This window comes from Athene noctua, chromosome Z, assembly GCF_965140245.1.
Source record: "Athene noctua chromosome Z, bAthNoc1.hap1.1, whole genome shotgun sequence".
Taxonomy (NCBI): Eukaryota; Metazoa; Chordata; class Aves; order Strigiformes; family Strigidae; genus Athene; species Athene noctua.
Window position 1 is genome coordinate 13,450,926 of NC_134077.1, and position 20,592 is coordinate 13,471,517.

General features: G+C 40.4%; 1 protein-coding gene across 2 annotated transcripts; it reads right to left on the reverse strand.

The window, feature by feature from the left end:
• Positions 1-4,613: 4,613 nt before the first annotated feature.
• Positions 4,614-20,298, reverse strand: SLC45A2 (solute carrier family 45 member 2). 2 transcript variants are annotated; one of them, XM_074932239.1, is made up of 9 exons: positions 19,820-20,298; positions 18,566-18,742; positions 15,469-15,735; positions 11,422-11,591; positions 10,046-10,169; positions 8,870-9,075; positions 7,370-7,399; positions 6,226-6,237; positions 4,614-5,066 (listed from the first exon to the last, which is right to left on the reverse strand). In XM_074932239.1, the coding sequence occupies exons 1-9, from the start codon at positions 20,256-20,258 to the stop codon at positions 4,878-4,880; spliced, it is 1,614 nt and encodes a 537-aa protein (XP_074788340.1). In that variant the 5' UTR covers positions 20,259-20,298; the 3' UTR covers positions 4,614-4,877. The 2 variants fall into 2 exon arrangements, with proteins under 2 accessions (XP_074788340.1, XP_074788339.1); XM_074932238.1 differs by lacking the exons at positions 6,226-6,237; positions 7,370-7,399 and having other exon boundaries at positions 4,614-5,102; positions 11,422-11,565; positions 15,410-15,735.
• Between the last annotated feature and the right edge of the window lie 294 nt (positions 20,299-20,592).

Genomic DNA, 20,592 nt, shown 5'->3' on the forward strand with positions numbered 1-20,592 from the left:
CCCGGAATCTGGTAACTTGCAAATTGTATTACTAGATGGCATTTATTTTATCTAAAAAAAAAATTTAAAAAAATAATTAAAAAAAATCTGAATGTTGAAAAGCAAACCAAATCATTTAGATACATTTGCACTTGGTGATCTGGAGCCATGCAACTCCAGACTAGTGCTCCCAGCCTTTAACAAGAGGATCTCTGCCAGACCCTTTTTATTTCCCTTATGTTACTCCTTAGACTTCACAGTTCTTCTATTTTTGTCTCTTCTCCTCAGCACCTAATGAGCAGTGGGGCCCTGAAAACAGAGGTGTCAAAGACCCTGATGCTGTCTATTGTCCTCTCTATGTGCTGACCACTTCCCTGCCCCCAGATGCCTCTTACCTGTGGGGAAGGAATGCAGCAAAAATTCATCTGCCAAACAAACGGGGATGGCTCATTACAGAATTGACTCTTGGCATTAGCACTGTCAAAGGCCAGATTCTATCATGAGTTTGATGCCAAGCATGCCTTCAGTGAGCTTCTACCACCACGTGTCAGTATGGCACTGTTTTCATTGGCATTACACAGCTGGGGTACAGCTAGTAACAAGCAACTTTTCTTTCCTGTCTACGTACAAAAAAAAAAAAAAGAGAACTGAACTGCAGCAGTGCATCACTATAAGGAAACTTCAGAGTAAGATGAAACAGAGTGTCAGGACTGAGGTGAGAAAGCCATGCAAGGAAAGGGAGCTCCTACGCTCTAGAGAAGTGCTATAATGTCATTGAACACTGGGGGGCAAACAAGCACCCAGCCTTCGGGGAGGAAAGTGCTTGATTCTTACTTAAAAAGACAGCAGCCCCATTCCCTCTTCCCCTCGGGAAGACATAGCCTTTGATAATTATCCTTTCAAAAAACAGTCCATTTTTTAGAAGACGTCACTGATCTCTCTCTTTGAAAATAACATACAAGATCTGCTTATCTCAGTCTACTCTGCAATCAAGAGTGGAAAACTCAGAATTTTGTTTTTACCACTACTACAAGTACTTACCTGGAGCAAAACAAGGCAATCCTCTCTGATGTCTCTGCATGATGTGAAGCCATTATCTTTAACACACAGGTAAAATATTAATACATGGGGAAGTAAATAGTTCACTTCCAAGAAAAAACTTTAGGAAATAAAACTGATGAACACACTTTGCATACCTAAAGGAGCAATGTATGAAACTGGATACTCTGTAGAAAGCAACAGAATTACAAATAGCTTTTCACAGTTTGGTCTTGGACAAGTGGCCCCAAATACTTGCTGCTTAATATAAACACAGAAAGAGCAGCTAGGGAATAAGAAATAAATGCTGGAAACTTGGAGGGAAAAGTTTTGGTTTATAGATAATTTTTTATAATAGCATTATCATGCCAAAAATATTTTGAAGACGTCTTACAGCAGATAATTTCACCCTTTTCCTCCATGAAGCAATCCCTCTACAGTTCAAATGTCATCATTGCCACATCCCCTACTCACACCATTCTCCCTATCTTTTGACATGCTGCAGGGACTGGTGACAATTCATGGGCACCGATGCTAAGATGTGAGTTCTGCCAAGGCAATGACATTTATCATTCATCCTGACTTGTGTATCTGGAAGAAAAGTGTCTCCCACAAACCGCCTGAGTTACTTCTTTTCAAGGAAATCAAAGAAACTTAATGAGATCACTGTGAAAGACAGATGAACATTCAAAAATATCCAATTGTGACATTACTAATACTGAGAGTCCTCTAAACAAGAGGACCAAAAACTTTCTTGAATGGTTTGCTTGCAGGACATGCCTGCTTATTAAATGGGTGGCAGACATTCATAAGATAAAGAAAAAGTGTTGTGAAGATAAGATGGCAGACTTTTACCTGCCTTGTTTTGTTCAGCCATGACTAGTTCTGTTAAAGTGGGAGGAAGGAGGGGTTTGTTATCTCAAGATATCTTGTCTTCATCTAAACGTATCATTTGTGTAAACACAATATAGAGAAGATATTTATTTGATTTTATGTATATGGAAATAAAACCAGGTAAGAAAGATCAGACCCAGGGGACTTCCAACTTTGAAACTCATATCATTGCAATAAAAGCTGATATTAAGTACAATATCTGATCATATTAATTCAAGTCCTGAACTAATGCAAAAGGACAGAAAAAGTGGAACTTCTTAAATTACTAGCAACATAGTACAGTTCTTCAATGCCTTTAACATTTTTAACATTTTAGCATGTCTACTGCTGAAAGAAATACTTATCCTCATAAATTAGTAACATTTTAGATTGTTTTCAGTAACACCTGAAATGCATTTTTTACTTCATCATAATTCTTCTGTTTTAAACACTGCTTTTCAAATTGCAGATAGTTTTCTGTTTGCTTGCTAGTTTTGATGAAGACTCATTAGGAAAGATCTTATTTTGAAGTCTTAGAAACAAGTATAGGATTTGTATATGGAGAGATTAAAAAAAAAAAAAAACCTGACTCTATTCTGTTCTGTGTTCTATAGCATGCAGTGAATTTTAAAAGGAAAGATCATGAGAAAGATGATAATGTGAGTTCCTGGAACAGTTTTCTCTGAATCTGTAAATAAAAGCATTGATATACGTGATGGTTACATCTCTCCTCTCTCTGAAGATTCATAATTCTTGTTATGTTGCTACAGGTCTGCAGTCACTCTGGGGGCCTGAATCAATGCCAGCTTTCTCTTTGTGTAACAGAGCAGAGATAGCATTGACCACTCAAATTTTAATGTTCTGATGGCATTAAACCTCAAAGAAAATATTGACAAAGACACAGATAAACATTGCAAAGTTCCTTTCCCAGCCTCACACCAGAATCAGAGATTTATGACCTCAGCTCCTGGAGCATGGGCTTACACAGTATTTTAAGTCCTGAAGTCCTATAAAACCAGATCACCTCCTCCCTTCTGTGTTTTTATAGCTCCACATAAGCCTTGCTCTTCCCCTGAAAATTTCTCCTGTCAGGATATACTGAGTTAATGGAAGTTAGTGAGTTAATGATGGCATAAAGCAAATTGAGAAGACAACCATTCTTCATTTTCTGGCCTTGTCCTGTTTGTCCTGCTTGGCCCTTGTGCTCCAGCTATCTCAGCACCTACAAAGTATTCCAATCACAGTCTGGGGGCTCAGTCTTCCAACCTTTTCTCTTCCATGGTTGTGGCATGAGGGGGATTCATGAAGAGCCACAAAATGAAAAAAAAACACTAAAACGTGTTCTTTTCATAATCCAGGATGAAGGAGATGTGAAAAAAGGTAAGCTTTATCATGCACTGCCCTGTTTTGGGCCTACAAATGGGGATGCAATCATCAACAAGAAAAGGTAGCTGAGGCTGTCATGAGCTTGTTATAATTAATGAGCATTTACCTAAGGGAAAATTGTTTTTCCTGAGAATAAATGACTCATTCTACTCTTGAAAACATACAAAAATGATTAAGTTGGTGCATCTCTGCAGAGGCACCTTATGCTCAAATCTAGCCGTTTATTTATGGTGTTGTCTGTCTGGATCATGCAGAGCTCCTAAGAGCTGATAAGCTCAACAGAGCATTTGACTGAACAGTGTTGATTATACATGTGCAACATTAAAAAAAAATAAAAATCTAAACCAAACACTATACCTGGCAACAATACTGCATTAGCAGATGGCTCCATGTGGCTTAGCATATAATATAGCATATGGATATGACAGTTTTCAGGACAGAAGAAACACAGCATAAACACAGTTATCACTTTCACAAACATGGAACTTTCAAAACTGTGGCAATATTATTAAATAAGAATGAAGCTTCATATGCAATTAAATACACATAGCTGGATTTAAGTATTTACTGTACAATAATTCCTGATAGTGCTTTGCAGAACTGGATTTATTTACAATATTCTGTAAAGAACAAACACCATTTCACTCAAAGCTAAATGCATGAAGGCAAACAGAGAAAACAGAGATGCTACTTTAAGGTAAATACCATCATATCCAGTGTCAAGATTTCAGTGGCTTACAACCATTCATAAAATTGTTATGTTGGCAAGTTTATGTTTTCAATCACAGTATCAAAGTCAAGAGGCCAGTTTTTTAAGAGGGAAAAAATGGCAGCTGTTTCCCATAGATGGATTGTTTAGGTGCCTACACATGGATTTGCAGAGCAGCCTTAGGCTGACTTTTATGATAAGCTCAGCCAGTACTTTCATTTCATTTATACAGAAGCAGCAGCATTCAGTATAACATAATTACTTTACAGTTATGCTTTTAAACAATAGGCTTCAATCTTTTTTATATTCCAATCATTTTTCACACCCAAATCTGCTTGTGACAGTAGCTGGAAATTAACTGATCCCATTGAACACTACTACTAATCATAATGCAATTGCACCTTGTATGGCCTCTGGCACTTGTTTGATTGTCCCGTAGCTTTTGACTACAAGACATAATATCCCCAAACTTAAGATACTTGAAAAACAAGATAAATAACAATTTTCTTCATAACGCTGTCCATTTTTGTTACTTCTTCAATTTATCACATAGTTCATCTATTAACTTCCACAAATTGGTAATGAGTAGTTTTGTAATGACTCCTCATGTAGGGCAACTGAGATACCATGGATATACACACTGTCATGTGTAACAGCACGTTAATACACTGATGTCAGCAGGAATGAAGAAATAAAGCAGTCAAAATACATAAGCTTTCAATCTGAGCCATTAGGCAACCAGTTTTATCAAGTCTCCATTTCGTAAAGCTCTGGAATTTCAACTGCTTCAAGGAGGTAAGAGAGGAGGATGTGCCAGCAGTATCAGCACAGCAACAGCACCAGAAAGAAAATGCTCCCCTTGGGAGATTACCTCCTATTGCTTCACATAGTCCTACTCCACATATCGGACACAAAAAGCAACAAAGCAGCAGCCGATCAGTGCCACTGTAGATGCAGAAATCACAGTGACTGCGCTGCCAGCAACAATAACCAGGAGTCCCAGGCCCACACCAAGAATGATCTGGGCCAGCTGGACCATGCAGGTGAGAGCAGCACAGTCAATGCCTTTCCCTCGCCCCTGCTCTACAGCTTGTTCCCCATTCTGCAGCTTCAGGCTCTGCAAATAAGCATAAAACAAGAACCAGTGAAATGAGACAGTGCCAACAACTTGCAGCTCTCAGCCAATGCTCTGTCACAACCCCCAGGTGCACCAAAACAGGCCAATAGCTCTCTACTTCCCTTCAAATTTTTCTGTTTGTAAGAGATTTTGCAAGCGATAATGAGTTTTCCAAGCTCCCTCCAAACTGGCCTTTTCTCCCATATGCAATTTTTCCTTATATCCCTTTTCTCAAGGAAAGAAAATTACCCATTTCCTTCAAGTTCATGTCTATTCGAGCTTTGGCAAACTGACATTTCACAGTACAGGACACCCTGTCATAGATAATTTAGCTTCAACTCTCATGGTTGAAGGAGAGCCTCAAAGGGATGTTAAGATGAGTCATACTATGTCCCACACATACACAGAGCATTATTAGTTATAATGGAGCACTGTGCTCTGAAGTTATGGCTCAAAGCACATAAAGGAGTTCAGTACTAAAATCTAGATGTAATGCTTTTTTGCTGGGGAAAAAAAAATCTGAAAACAAATGTCCAGACTAGGATTCTTCTACACCATCAAAGACCATTATTAACTACTGATTATCTATTTATCTGCTGTGATATATACAGCAAAGGAAAAGGCTCTGCTCATCTCATGTATAAGCACCCTATGAGGGTGGTTGATCACTGGAACAGGCTGACCAGAGGGGTTGTGGAGTCTCCATCCTTGGAATTATTCAAACCTGACTGGACACGACTCTGGGCAACCTGTTCCAGGTAGCCCTGCTTGAGCAGAGGGATCGGACTGCATGATCTCTGAAGTTCCTTCTAACTTCAGCTGTTCTGTGATTCCCTCCAGAGGGGAACTTTTCTGTTTTGTTGTGAAATTATGTGACAGTTTACATATTTACTGTTCTTTTGGCATAGGCTGTTGAATGGAGAAGGTTGTATTCTAACAAACGAGCTTTCCATGCTGTAGGCTAGCTGTGCTGCTGTCTTCTGGTATCCAAACACTCTCAGCCATTAAGATTTTTTTGCTTTTCACAAGACCTATTAACATTGCCTTTGAACGTTTACCACACAAAGCTCAAAGTACACAAAGTACTGGAGACAGAGTCTCTTCCTAACCCAGTAGACAAAACTGAATTTGGATCCTAGGGAACAGCAGCACAGTACAGAACTAGAACTGGCAGCACTTTAAAACTCAGCACGTGATTTTGGTAGAATGCATAGTGAGGGAAAATGTCTGCTCTTTTTTCTGGAATAATACAGTCCTTTCACCTGAACTATTTCCAATTTTAGACATGATTTTTCTGTGACTAGTGTTCCTATATGCCAGTAGTTCTGACAATAATTACATGAATGTGTAAATGAATGCAATTTTGCACTTGATGTTTCTTCTTTATTTTTTCTAACGTACATTATAGAAGATTTGAGCTAAACCTAATTCTGTTAATATCAGATCTAACAGAGAATTATTCGTCATTTATCATCTGGCATAGCCAGTACCATGCACCAAACAAGAAACAATCGGTTGTCTTACAAGTAACATTTTAATATATTAGCCTATTAAATATAAAGTCCATCCAAATTTTATTTCACTTTTGTCTTGGAACAGCTCTGAATCAGAGCTAGACTACAGTTTTGTCTTTATTCCCTCTGAGTTGGCTGACTCGAGGTTAGGATCATGATTTCACCCTAAACTGGGTTCATTCCCTGTCCTTGGTTGTATCTTCCTAAAACTCTTCATCGTGATCATTCTCTGTTGGAAGGAATAGAGAAATTAACCGGAAAATTAGGAGTCAGCCTCCCAGGATTCAATAGAATATTTAAGAGTTTTCTTGTATTCATCATTCAGATGGTGATGCTTAGAAGTTGCACAGAACAGTAGGACATGTTCTCAAGGACTTGATCTAGCCCTGTGTTGGTCTCAGATAGGTTTCTATGTTGTTTTTCAACCATTCAGCATTTCCTTTTTTAATGTCCCCAGATATAATGAGAACTTTTCCTATATCCTCCCAACTCTCTTTAATATGTTTTTCCATCTTTCTCACTAACTTCACAGAATCACAGAATTGTCTAGGTTGGAAAGGACCTTGAAGATCATCCAGTCCAACCATTAAACTCACACTGATAGTTCCCAACTACACCATATCCCTCAGCGCTATGTCAACTCTACTCTTAAAACACCTCCAGGAATGGGGTCTCCACCACGTCCCTGGGCGCCTATTGCAACGCCTAACAACCCCTTCTGTAAAGAAATGCTTCCTGATATCCAGTCTAAACCTTCCCTGGTGCAGCTTGCGGCCATTCCCTCTTGTCCTATCACTTGTTCCTTGGTTAAAGAGACTCATCCCCAGCTCTCTGCACCCTCCTTTCAGGGAGCTGTAGAGGGCGATGAGGTCTCCTCTCAGCCTCCTCTTCTCCAGACTAAACACCCCCAGTTCCCTCAGCCGCTCCCCGTACGACCTGTGCTCCAGACCCTGCACCAGCTCTGTTGCCCTTCTCTGGACACGCTCGAGTTACTCAATGGTTTTTTTGGAGTGAGGGGCCCAAAACTGAACACAGGAATCGAGGGGTGGCCTCACCAATGCCGAGTACAGGGGTCAGATCCCTTCCCTGTCCCTGCTGGCCACGCTATTGCTGACACAAGCCAGGATGCCATTGGCCTTCTTGGCCCCCTGGGCACACTGCTGGCTACTGTTCAGCCATCTGTCAATCACCCCCCAGGTCCCTCTCTGACTGGCAGCTCTCCAGCCACTCCTCCCCAAGCCTGTAGCGCTGCTGGGGGTTGTTGTGGCCCAAGGGCAGCCCCCGGCATTTGGCCTTAGTGAAACTCCTCCAGTTGGGCTCAGCCCATGGCTCCAGCCTGTCCAGGTCTCTCTGCAGAGCCTCCCTACCCTCGAGCAGATCAACACTCCCACCCAACTGGGTGTCATCTGCAAACTGACTGAGGGTGCACTGATCCCCTCGTCTAGATCATCAATAAAGATGTTAAACAGGAGTGGCCCCAAACCTGAGCCCTGGTGGACACCACTCGTGACCGGCCGCCAACTGGATTTAACTCCGTTCACCACAACCCTTTAGGCCTGGCATCCAGACAGTTGTTTCCCCAGAAACTTAAGAGACTTGAGAGAAATTTTCCATCAAATTGCTCAATACTTTACAAGATATGAAGATCCCGCTGTGCCTGGTAACATGACATAAGGAAAGCAAGCTTTTCCAGATTTTCCTTGGAACCAGGATTTCATTCTGTGGAAGACCAAAACCCAACCCCAGACATTTAAAGAGATAATGGGAATGTGCTGTATAATTTAATACTGAACTATATAAAACTGTTTGTACTTGAATTTCATATCTTTGTTAGCTAACTACTTTTGTAACATGTTGCAGTTAACTAAAATTCTGCCAGCCTTTACAGTGTGGTTATTAACCTTAGGAACTCAGAAGTCAAATCCCAGCTAATACAGCTGGAAGGAAGGATAAAAAGAAGGTTAGATTTGAAAACAACATAAGTGGAGCCCTGTTACCTGTTCACTGCCCAAACATGACCTGTGATCGGCTCTGTTTTAGTTGTGATGATAAATAATTATTTGTTTCACTGCATGTCTGTTTGAAGACTTAACTCTCTCTGACAGAAACTTTCCGTTCTTAACATGTGTCATCATAAAGAGTTGGAAATTAAAATTAAAAGCTGCTCACAAGTTCTATCTAGTTTTATTGCAAAATAGACTAAACAGACCTAGACAGATAAAAAACTTACCCTTCCTTAGACACTCAACTCACCTCTTCTTCCCTGTGATACTCTGCAATGAGCTGGAAGGGCACTGTGTAAAGCGTGCTGGACATGACACCAAAGAGGGAACACAGAGCCAGAGTGGAATAGACATTGGGAAACAAGCCAATTAATCCAGTACTCAATCCAAAAAGTAGGTATCCAATGAAATAAAGTCCCTTTAATCCTATGTATGGCAGAAGGATTTTCTGCACATCTGTGAAAAGAATGAAAATGCTGATAAGGCTGAAACAAAACAGGTCACATTTCATCAGGGAGTTCCTTTAAGGGGTTTTATTTTGTAAAATACAATGAAGGAGATAATCTTACTGATTTTGGAACTTGTCTCAAATTATTGTAGGTATAAACTTGCCAAAAAATACTTGTTCCCTCTGGGAATAGCCTTATTCTGGCATAGTCAACTTCAGAAAAGTAGTTCACCATTCTGGAAGAACTGGTCCCATTGACAGCCTCAGACATTTCCACTGTTTGATTATAATGCAAACATTTGGCATCAGGCTCTCTCTGACCTGAGAAAGGTGCTACAGAAATGCCTGTAGCTAAGCTCCAAAGGGGTAAAGGTTTCCCTCAAGCCTCTTTCAGATGCTTAATTAAGCCCCCCAGATGCCACTCATCGGAGTTTTCAGATTGCAAGTAGTTTTTTTAATCCTTGGTAAGAGCTATGGTGAAATCTAGCTGGTGGACTGTGCTAGCATATTTACACATAATTTTGAAGAACAAGGTTCATGCTTCTGGCAAGAACTTACACTGCATTGTGAAAGAGTTATTTTATGAGGAATGCAGATGGGGAGAGGCCACCAGAGGGACCTTTGAGAACCTACAGCTACAGCACTGCTAGGCGAAAGAGCATCTCAGAATGATGCCCGTGGCATCCATTTTAGTCTGGCATTTAACTTCAGGATGATTTTCAGTGTTCAGGGTCAGTTCACATGCAGAACAATGCCTTTACTCCCATAGTGACCCTTGATCATGTGGTCAGGAACTGTTCATGTTAAGATACAAGTTTCTCATAATGCTGAGAATCCAACATTTCTTAAAGATTTTTTTCTGGGGAAAAAAAGACCTGTTTAATTGGGCTTTGCTTTATTTTTTAAACAATGGCAAATAGCGAACAGTTTAAACACTGTTTCAAAACAGAGTGTTGGAGTACATTCCTGTGTACTTACAAGAATAGACTGATGAAGAAATTGCATTGATGCACAGCCCCCAGCATCCCATCTCTACTCCTGCTTTGTAAGTAAGGTAAAGAGTGGAGTTATGAGGAGCATAAGGACTACCCTGGTATACAACCTGAAAGAGACCACAAAGATCACAGAAGGCAAGGATGGACTGCATGTATATAATACCTCTTTCTTATGGGAAGAGGGAACTCAACACAGAGCAGGGGAAATAGCACCCAAGACATAAGTGAAGCAGTGCCCTAACCATCCCTTCACAGTTCTCCAGGTGTCACATTCATCTCTCCCAGATTCTCACATCACAGGCTCCTCATCATTTGTTACCCTCTGTCTTTTCCTGGACTGTCCACTCTACACTCACTTGTTCGGTCTTTTACCTTTGGGTGTCTCATTTCCCACTCTCCTTCTCTCTTTCCTTCTGCCTTCTTGCCTTAATCTTTCTTTCCCTAATTTACCTACAATTAATTTTTTCATTTTCTCTTTCAGGCTTACTGCAACACACTTATTTTTCCACCCAGTAATTGTCTTATTCATTTCCTTATCTAGGCAAGCAAAACTTTTTCTTTCCGTTGTTCATACACACTGCATGGAAGAAAAAACCTCCCTCTTGCCTACAGAGACTAAAAAAAGGCAAGTAAATGGGAATACTATGTGGAAACCATGGAAAAAGGAAGTGGCAATGAGAGGATTTGTGCCAGGAGTATGCTGGAAGAAATGAAGCAGATAGGATCGTATTGGCAAGAATCACTGGCGGGGACATACAGTCTTACTGTGGGGGAATGGCATGGAAAAGGGAGCACTGGGTATCACAAAGGCAAATAATTGCTGGCAGAAGGGACTTGGGGAAAGGTTTAAAGAGCTATGGCAAGGACAGCCAAATTCAAGGAGACAAGACCCTTCAGCTACCAAGTAGCTCACTGTGTGCAAAGTGTTGCAGAGCCCAAGGCCAGGGAGGCTTCAGTGTAGGTGAACAGCCTTGTGCTGGCAGTGCCCACAAACCAGGATGAGGCCAGCTGCATCTAAGCAACATCAGTCAGGAAACTTGTCCACCTTGGAGTGCCTCTGAAGCCAAAGCTGAGAATGGATGTGTTTGGAACAGCTCTGAGACCTTCATTTGGAACAGTTAAATAGACACAAATAGACTTACAAATACTAAAAGGTCTTTTCCAAAGATCCAACAGACTGGCTCAGAATGAGGGCCTGAGATCAATTAGCTGTTTTACAAAACTCTTGTTGAGCCATACAGATACATCTGGCTCTGCCACCACTGTCACTTCTTCAGAACTATGACACTGTCTCATTTCTTTTTGGTGGAGGAGGAGATGCTACAAGGAAGGAGAAGCAAGAGGATTTTACACTTTTACCTGTCCCATGAAATCCGTGAAGAAGAGCATGTTGGACAGGAAAGCCATCCATCCAAAGAGGTGGCTCACACAGAGATAGCGATAGTGGGATGGCATACTTAAAAGTGTCTTCAAGAGTGATTTAAGGGTCATCCGCCTTTGATCCTGAAAGCAAGTATTTAACAATAATACTGTATTATTGCCCTGAAGGCTAATAAAATAGCTGACAGCTAATGAAGGCCTCAGCATCTGTTCATTGCTAAACTTCCAAAGTTTTAACTTTGTTTTTACTAGGAAGGGCTGCTTGGCTACTGGATGTCCTTCACCATATATTTCATTTGCAGAGTTGTTGCCTAATAAAGTAATCTGAAAGATTCACAGAGCCTCTGGTAGACCTGGGGTACATCAGCAGGGATGTAATATTTCTTGCTGTTATAATCAGTAGGATTATTGTTTACTTGTAGAAGCAAGTGAAATTTTTCTGCCAAAACAGATTCAGTGGAGTTTAAAAAAAAAAAAAAAGAAAAAGAAACAAAAGAAACAAAAATATTTTTTTTATGGAACAATCATCTTTCCATAAAAAATTTAAAGCTCCCATGGAAAAAATGAAACTCAAAATACTTCCTGAGAATTAAAATGTAATAGTTGTGGAATTCAGCACTTTCAGACCTTATTCCTGATTCCCTTCTATGTGCTAAATTCCCTAGAAAACTTCACCTCCTCTGGTGTATCATTACCATGAGATTTCTACTATGCACTCTCCTCCCCTCCATGAATTCAGGAAAGTCTGTGATATACCACAGGACATAAGCACCACTCAAAATTCTAGTGCCCAGAGAATGTGAGCTCCAGCATCTGAACACCTCATCCCAAGGAAGAAATAACTCTTTTCAAAATCAAAATGTTTTTTGTGCTGGTTAACAAATCTCACTGACGGCTAAAAATAAAATGTCTCACCATCTTCAATATACCGCCTTATCTCCCTCCTCCTTTTTGGAACCCTGTGCCCCAAAACTCTTTCTCAGTTTCTTTTTCAATCACAGTCATCAGATCATTTTTATCACCTGAATTTTTTTAGTACTATAGGTGTGCTTGATGTCAGGCATTTGCAACACACAATTCTTACTGCTTTAAAGCTCCCACATGGTTCTTTGCATTTAAAGAAAAAAAGATACTATTTTATCTGCGCATGATAGAACACTTCCAATATTCTCTAGTGATATTTAGAGGCAACAGTGTTGGGAGAGATGGTAAGGGAAGCTGCGTGGTCATGAAATGTGGAAGAACTGTAAAAGTTCATTAATGGAAAGCTGAATTTTGTCTTCAATTTGCTGTAAGACAATGACATTTTTTCCTTCTTCAATGTTCTACTTACTTTTCACAGTTCTGCTTTCTTCTGAACTAGGTTATGCTGCAAGCTACTTTATGAATAATCACAACATATAAAGTTGGAAAATACTTTGCTCCAGTGGGAGGCTTTTAATCCTCACAGGAATGCCAAAATTCAAGTTGCTGACTTTCACCTTGAACTGCATATTGTCCAAATCCCTTGGAATTTCTCTTGGCATGACCGTCTCTTTTAAGCAGGGTAAGATTTCTATTCTGCTACAGTTATAAAAAACAAATTTTACAAAGTTCCACACTGTCTCATTAGTGTTATTTCAAGGATAATTATTATCATTTGACTTGGCTTCTTTAATTTGTTCAACTCTTCCACACAGTTCTTTAAAAAAGCCTCTCCAATCAAAGTGCTAACATAAGGTCAGGGAACTACAAAGGGCATTGCTGTAATTACAAACAATAATTTGACAGCTAGACTGAAGTGCTTGCTTTCTATTTAGACATTTTAGAGAGTGGAAACGGAAACTGAAATATTTAATACACACATGCAATACACACCAGCACACAAACCCTGCACTGATTTAAATGACATGCTAAAGTTTACCTACCTTTAAGTTCCTTATCCTTTAGAAGCCCACAATACCCAAGCATTTTCTCTATAAAATCGCTACAACTCAAGGCCCAAGATGATTCATAAAGATACAGCAGAATCAATATGACCTGGGTTTTAAGGCAGTAAATCCTGAGTAATTTGGCACCAAACTAATGAGCAAAAGATGAATCACTTTGGATGTCTGTTCATATTGTAACAGGTCAAATCTCATTAATAATCATGGTAGCTATTAGCATGTAAGAGCACAGTCCTTAATTTAGAAGATACAGGGCTGTGATGGGCCTGCAGCAAAGAAAGACACAGAAAAACAGGAAGCCAAACCATTTCTTCAAGGAAGCAATTACAGTAATGAATTAACTCCAAAAACATGTGCCACAAGAGACAGACCGTTAAGGCAGTGAGTGTCCAGAATTTATACATTCCCAGGCACATCAAATAAACATGAGACAGATCAAAGCACTGTGAGCCTCTAACAGGCTGTCCAGCTAAAAATATAGAGAGGAAGGCAATGGCACAAGCTTGCCCACAATGGACATCAGAGATTCACCTTGGGTGCCAGATGTTACTGATTCAGTGGAATTAGTTCTTGCCAAGGTAGAGGCTACCCCAATCTATAGTCTGCTCCCCTTGCTTTCACTGCATCTCTTCATTTACTCTCCTTTCTTTAGAGCCCCCATGGGTCAAACAGTCAATGAAACTCAGCACCTCTGACCATTTGGAGGATGATCAGAGCGAACAGTGCTGGTGAAGGATGCTGGCTGCTCAAGCTGGCCTATGATGGGGAAAAAAAGACAACACCACAGTGTGCTAGCCATATTCTCCTGACAAACTGCTGCTTTGATGTCTGATCTGTGTTTGTCTGGGGTTCTCATCAGGTAGCTTTCATCTTTTATTCCACCTTTGTGTTGTATCTGGTGTAATAATACTTTTCTTCAGGTTAGAATACCAAGTGCTATTATATTACAAACTATAAATAGTAAAAGATAATAACTCCCTTTTATCTGTAGCTTAAACATGAGTTTTGGCTTCTAACATAACCATCTGCACATTCTCAGTATTTTTCACCTGATTTCTCAAAACCTGTATTGGGGACAGATATACATAACGCCAAGAGATCAGAAGTGAGATTAAAACAAGCAACTGTTTCATGACTTATTATTACACTCAGAAACAGACATACACATTTAGCCCTTGCTTACCTAGGGTACCATGAGAGTGCATTGAGGATTTCTATCACTAAAAGTCATCAACAAAACAGTAAAAGGTATTATCTATTCCCAAGATCATTCTAGAAATATGCTCTCCAGATATTTTTTAGGTAGATTTACCTTTTCCTAGCTGGCTTAGATTGAAGCAATCTCTTATAAAAATGCAGCAGAAACAAAATAATAGTGATGACTTGAAAGTACTCACTATTCTCTCCTACCTAAAAGTTCTGCCGAAGACACAGCTACACCACCACTTCACAATAAAACTAAAACTCCAAAAGTGAGGTCGTACTGATACAGAAGTAGCAATTTTAAGCCAATCAGTACTGTCAAAAAATCCTCAATGAAATGTTGAATAGTAGTAAACCCCAATGTTTACTACACTAGGGAACAAACACTTCTCATGTACCACACATGAAAGTGTGTGGACTTCAGTTGGAGTTAACAGATTTATATCGAAGATTAATTGTCTGTAGTCCTTGTGCACAGTTTGATGTTAATTCTATTGAGACTAAAGGCCAAAGCAGATCCTACTGACAAAATTCACACGAGGAGGATATCAAAGCACTGTCACAGAGCAGAAACATGAAGCTGGTTCTCCCTCATCCCTGCCAATTGTTCAAAGCACCAGGACTAGTCTGTCTCACCCCTCTTGCTGGAAATACTTTATAAATAAAAAAAGTGAAAAGAAAGCAGCCTTTCTCCTGACCCTGTATCCTGGTGGAAGATCCTTCTTCTATGTATGTGAAAGGGCTCCATTCCCTCCATTCCAAATAGTCAGCATTAGCTAATAAAAGGGTCTCCAAGGATGCAACGATACAGTTGACAAAATCATCTCTGCACTTACCTCTGTACGTGACGTAACAGAACATTTCCCTGGTTCAGCTGCAGCCTTTATTTCAGTACATGTTGATTTTAAGTAACCATTCTTGATTTCCTCCTCTATGGAGCTATATTTATAGGATTCAGTCACTTCCAACAAGAACTTTGTCTCTTCATTTTCATATAGGAGTGGGACTTCAGGAATACTGCGCAGATGTACAGTAAGGCAGATTATGAAAACCAAGGCTGCGATGAAGAAAATCACCTGGAATTCCGATATCAAGGAATGTCCTAGTACAGTTTGACCCCAATCCACAGCACCTGTCAGGTAACCCAAGGCTCCTCCCAAACCTATGGGGGTGGGAAAAAAAGGAGAAAAAAGGTCTACTGGCATTGATAAACAAACAGTACACAATACCCTCAACATGTGATATCCTCTAGAAACCACTGAATAATCACTTTTAAGATATTAATCACAAAAAACAGGAATACTGAGCTAATCACATACATGAGCAGTTGCCAAAACATCTTTTGAATAATCTCAGCTCTGGTGGACAGAGTTCTGAAAAAAATACCTGAACATAGAGCAACATGGGCCTCCATCTCTTTTCTTGTCTCTTTGAAGCTTTATTTTCTTTGAAACAGTGAGTAATACAAAATTCTACTGAAATTATGGGTTTTTTAAAACTTCACACAAAAATTTTTATCATTCTATTGAGACTACCTACAGTTTGGACTTTGTAAAATGTATTTTATATAGCTGAATCTAAACAGAAATACTGTCTCTGTGTGAAATATTTTAAAAATGAAATAAACACAAAAGCATTGTTTATAGTTATGAAAATCCAAGTATCTCACCACTTGGAAAAGAAAACAAAAAGGATCAAATACAAATGTGTAATTCCGTTTACTGATTTTTCTCAGAAAAGTTAGAATAAAAAGTGAAATGAGAATGCTACCTTGTGTCTTGAAGTTACTAAAACCAGCATTCAGTCTTGATTTTTTTACAGTGTCTTCTTGTTACTAGCACACACAGTTTCAGAAGCACAAGTACACACTTACTTACAGTACGGAGCTCTGGTAGGGAAAGAAGCTTTGTAGAGTCCTAACACCTTGTTAACCAGGTGGCTCTGCAGGATGTGGGAGTTAAGCAGGATAGAAGCATTTGTAGGACACTGAAGTATTTCTACTCTTCTGCTTAGGAGAACTGAAGGCAATGTATGGCACAACCATTTTGTCTAACAGGACCTACATTTGTTTCACCTACAAAACCTGGGATTTTTATTTCATTCTGGGCTTCCTGTACTTTCTTTCCCTCTTGGGTCTGACTATGGCCCTTCTTCATTGTGTCCTACTGCATTTTACATGGGACTGTATCCTTGCTTTTTCGCACTAAAAACAAACTGTTAATAACTTTCTGAAGAAAACCTACGTTAAATGTTTGCACAGAATGAATGTTTGATGTTTGAGGTCATCTTTGCATACTGTTTTGGCAAAAAGCAATTATGACATTGGAATACAGTCTGAGTGTTGCATCTTGGATGTGTGCACTCTTTCTTCCACTTGTCTCAGTGCTTGTAAATTTTGTAACTGCAAAGCTATTGAGTTTCATGTTCACATTTTAAACTGGAGAACTTTAAACTGGAGAGCAAAATCCTGGACATTTAGTATAAAAAAGAAGGAACTAAATAGGGGAAACAAAATAATATCTAAAACATAAGCCAGAAAAGAAATGGGAAGATTGCTGTTTGTCTCTAATAGGGATAGAACAAGGAATGATAAATGTAAATTGTAGGGAATGGATATTAAGATTAGATTTTAGGGAAAACTGTCTAACAACAAGGCCAGTGAAGTGCTGGAACAGACTGTCCTGGGAGGGCTGCAGAACTCCTGCCAAGGGAGGATTTCAAGAATGGGCTAGGTAATTACTAATCAGGAAGGGTTAAGATCCCTGTGAATTCGCTATAGAGGGCACAGAGTGCTGGACCAAATAATGCAATGTGTTCCAGTCTTACTTGATGTGCTTTGACCCACATCCCATTCCACATCTCAGTACACAAATGAATCAGCTATATCGGTAGCTCCAAATTTGGAAATCAAGCCTTTTTAGTACCATTCAAAGAAAAATTGCAACCACAGTTCTTCTAAAGGCAAGAATACACATAGAGACTCACTCCCCTCTGACCAAACAACTGATTGTTAAAAATGTTCTCTCTCAGTTTATAATGGATTATATTGATTTTGTTCCCACATGGCTTTAAGATTCCCTTATAATCTGTTTCGTATGTCCAAAATCAGCCTGTTGTCAATAGCTAGTACACCTTCCTTGGCTAGAGTAACTGCCACTGAATCTACATGCCTTTGCTCCTGGTACAGCTCGGTACCCACAAAAATCTGCATCAACACAGATTGCGTGACTTCTGATCTAGTCTGCTTTTTGTCTAGTCCTTTCACAGTGACTGCTCTCAGGCATGGCTGGAAGATGCTCCAGATGCACATTACAGGTACACAGCCCTGTGTGTCTTCCCTGTGCATTTTCTTAACACAGGGCTCAAGTACCACAGAAGGTTTCCTTCTGTAACTTAGCAACATTTCAAACATATAAAGGCAAATGAAGCTCTTATGTCATTTGCAAGAGTCTGGACTGAACCACTTGGACTTTTTTTGTGGAAGTTGCAAAGTTCTGAATTTTACACAGAACTCCTGTGTAAGGAAGGCAGCACACAATGGAGCACTGCTGAAGAATAGAAATCAACTGTTCTAGTCTGTGCAGCTCTTGACTGATGTCACATGCCAAGTCAAAACTGTTATTTCTGTGTGCTATAGCAAGGAAACAAGTTATATCCCTTAATTTTTGCTTCACAAAAAACTTGAAAAAAATCAGAACAAGCTGAATAAACACTACTTCACTTTTTAAAATAATTAATTGCTCTTATTTAAATTATGGCTATGTTGCTGTAAACGTTTATCTCTGCAGCCTTCTGCAGCAGAATTCTTGTAGCAGCAGCCACAAGTTGCAGTTCTCTGGAGTAGTGAAAACCCAGCAACAAAAGACTCGTGACTGAAGCGCGGGATCAGATGATCAGTTCATTCAAGATTAGAAACACAGTGAGGATAAAATCCATGCAATTACTTCCCCCCCCCTTCAAGAGGTAGGGAGGAAAAGAAGGGATCTGAGTACCTGTAAAGAGGGCGTGGTAATGCAGACCCTTCTCTTTATCCTGATGAGAGCAGACATCAAATAAATATGCTTTGATGGGGCCATCAATAAAATCAGCTGCAAAATCAAAAAGTACTACTCCCAGCATGGTAATGACTATTGCCCACGTCCGCTGCTTGTCTCTTTCACCGATGAAAGCTACAAAAAGAAAAACACCCTCATTCTGACAGCAACAGTGCCATGTTCTGCAAAAATCACATTTTATCTTTCCTGATCCAAATCTAAACAATGCTTACTTATGTAAGAGAGAGCAGTGATACCAGAATCACATCAGAGAAGCAGGGTTACTGAGTCTGTGTAGCACTGAGCTGTGCTAGGCTGACTTGTTGCCTTGAGTCAGCACAAGCTCGGGGTACTTCCAGCTCCACAATCAAGAGCGTCACTAGCTTTAATCTACTCCCTTGCACCTTCATGGCAGCCTAACACATGCATTTCATAGTATTTTTTTGTTTTATTCTATTTGTCCCACCCTTCCATTGTTTTAGATAATCAAGAGATGACTGTAACACCTCTTTCGGGGCACATCAATACAAGTGTATTCAACACCAGTGATATCCAGGAAGAGAAAATAGATCAACCCATGAAAACACACACATCCCCCCTTTGCCAAGTCATAATGACAGCAACAGCTTTCCCTTAAGACTTTGAGAAGTTACATCTCAAATTGAAATACTGCAGTGTCTAAGGATGACACTCCTATTTGATTTTGCACATTCCAGGTACAACACGATTTCCAGTGAGTTGCAGATTTCTATTATTCACCAGCATAACCCAGTCCTGAGACAAGTCAGTGCTGCAATAAAGACATGTATTTTGAATGCTAATTCATCTACAATAGGGATTAACAGATACTCAGTTTGGATATCTATTACATCACACAAACAATATTGTTCATTTAACTTAACAAGGTAGATTTCAGTTTGTAAAAACTCTGGGCCTTACTTGTATGAACTGATCAGGCAACCACACCAACATACAACACACTGCAATCACACGCAGAAACCACAGAACACTATGTACAGGGTACACGACATGCAGCATTAGGACTGAACATACATGAAAATTTCAGTGTTCCTCAGCTCCTTCAATGCAGACGAGTAACATGACACCCAATTTTAACAGCCCCTTTTAGCAGGGAGAAAAGGAAACACTCTTTTCTTTACAATTCAAAAGGCTAAGTTTTGTCTGTCAGCACAGCACATGCCCCTCACTCACCTGAGATCATCACGTCCCCATTGAGGTACAAAGCCATGCCTAACAGCATTATGATGCCCAGACCCAGAATGTAAGGCCGCCTCCTGCCCCAGCTACAGGTGCAGTTATCACTGGCTGAACCTACCACAGGCTGCAGCACGAAGCCCAGGACAGGGCTGATGAGCCAGACCAGGCTGTAGAGGTTCTTGGGCAGCCCTACACTGAGCAGCACCGGCGTGACAAAGGCGGCCTCCACGGCATAGCAGAACTCCCGGCCAAACATCGCCATGCTGTGCATAACCAGCCTTCCCACCGCTCGCTTCCTTGGCACCACTGCTCCAGTCCTCGACACAGATTGCAGCCCAGCCTCCTCCTTCTCTCTGGTGCTGTCCATGTCGGCCTTGGCCACCTCAGAAGGGGGTGGAAGAGCCCTGTGGAAACTCTCTTTCATTAAGGTCATCGCTCTGGCTACGCGCAGCACTCCGGCAAGTCAGCGCTGCCCGCCCTGGCTGACATGAAGCCCAGGTCATATGCCAGGTGGGATTGGTCTGTGCTGGGGGAGGGACTCACATATTTTCATGGCTCTGCGATCACAAGTTATGCAAGGAAGGGGGCGGGGAAGCGTGTGTTAACATTAGCAGATCTGAGCTCTTGGGTGTCTGCAAAGCTTCCAACTAGCCACAATTAAAGAACTGTCTAGGCATGAAACTCAAATATAACAGGGACATACATCACATGAGCAAGGCACAGGATTAGCTGGAGACAAAGCTGTTCCTCTTGTTGCTGTAAGATAG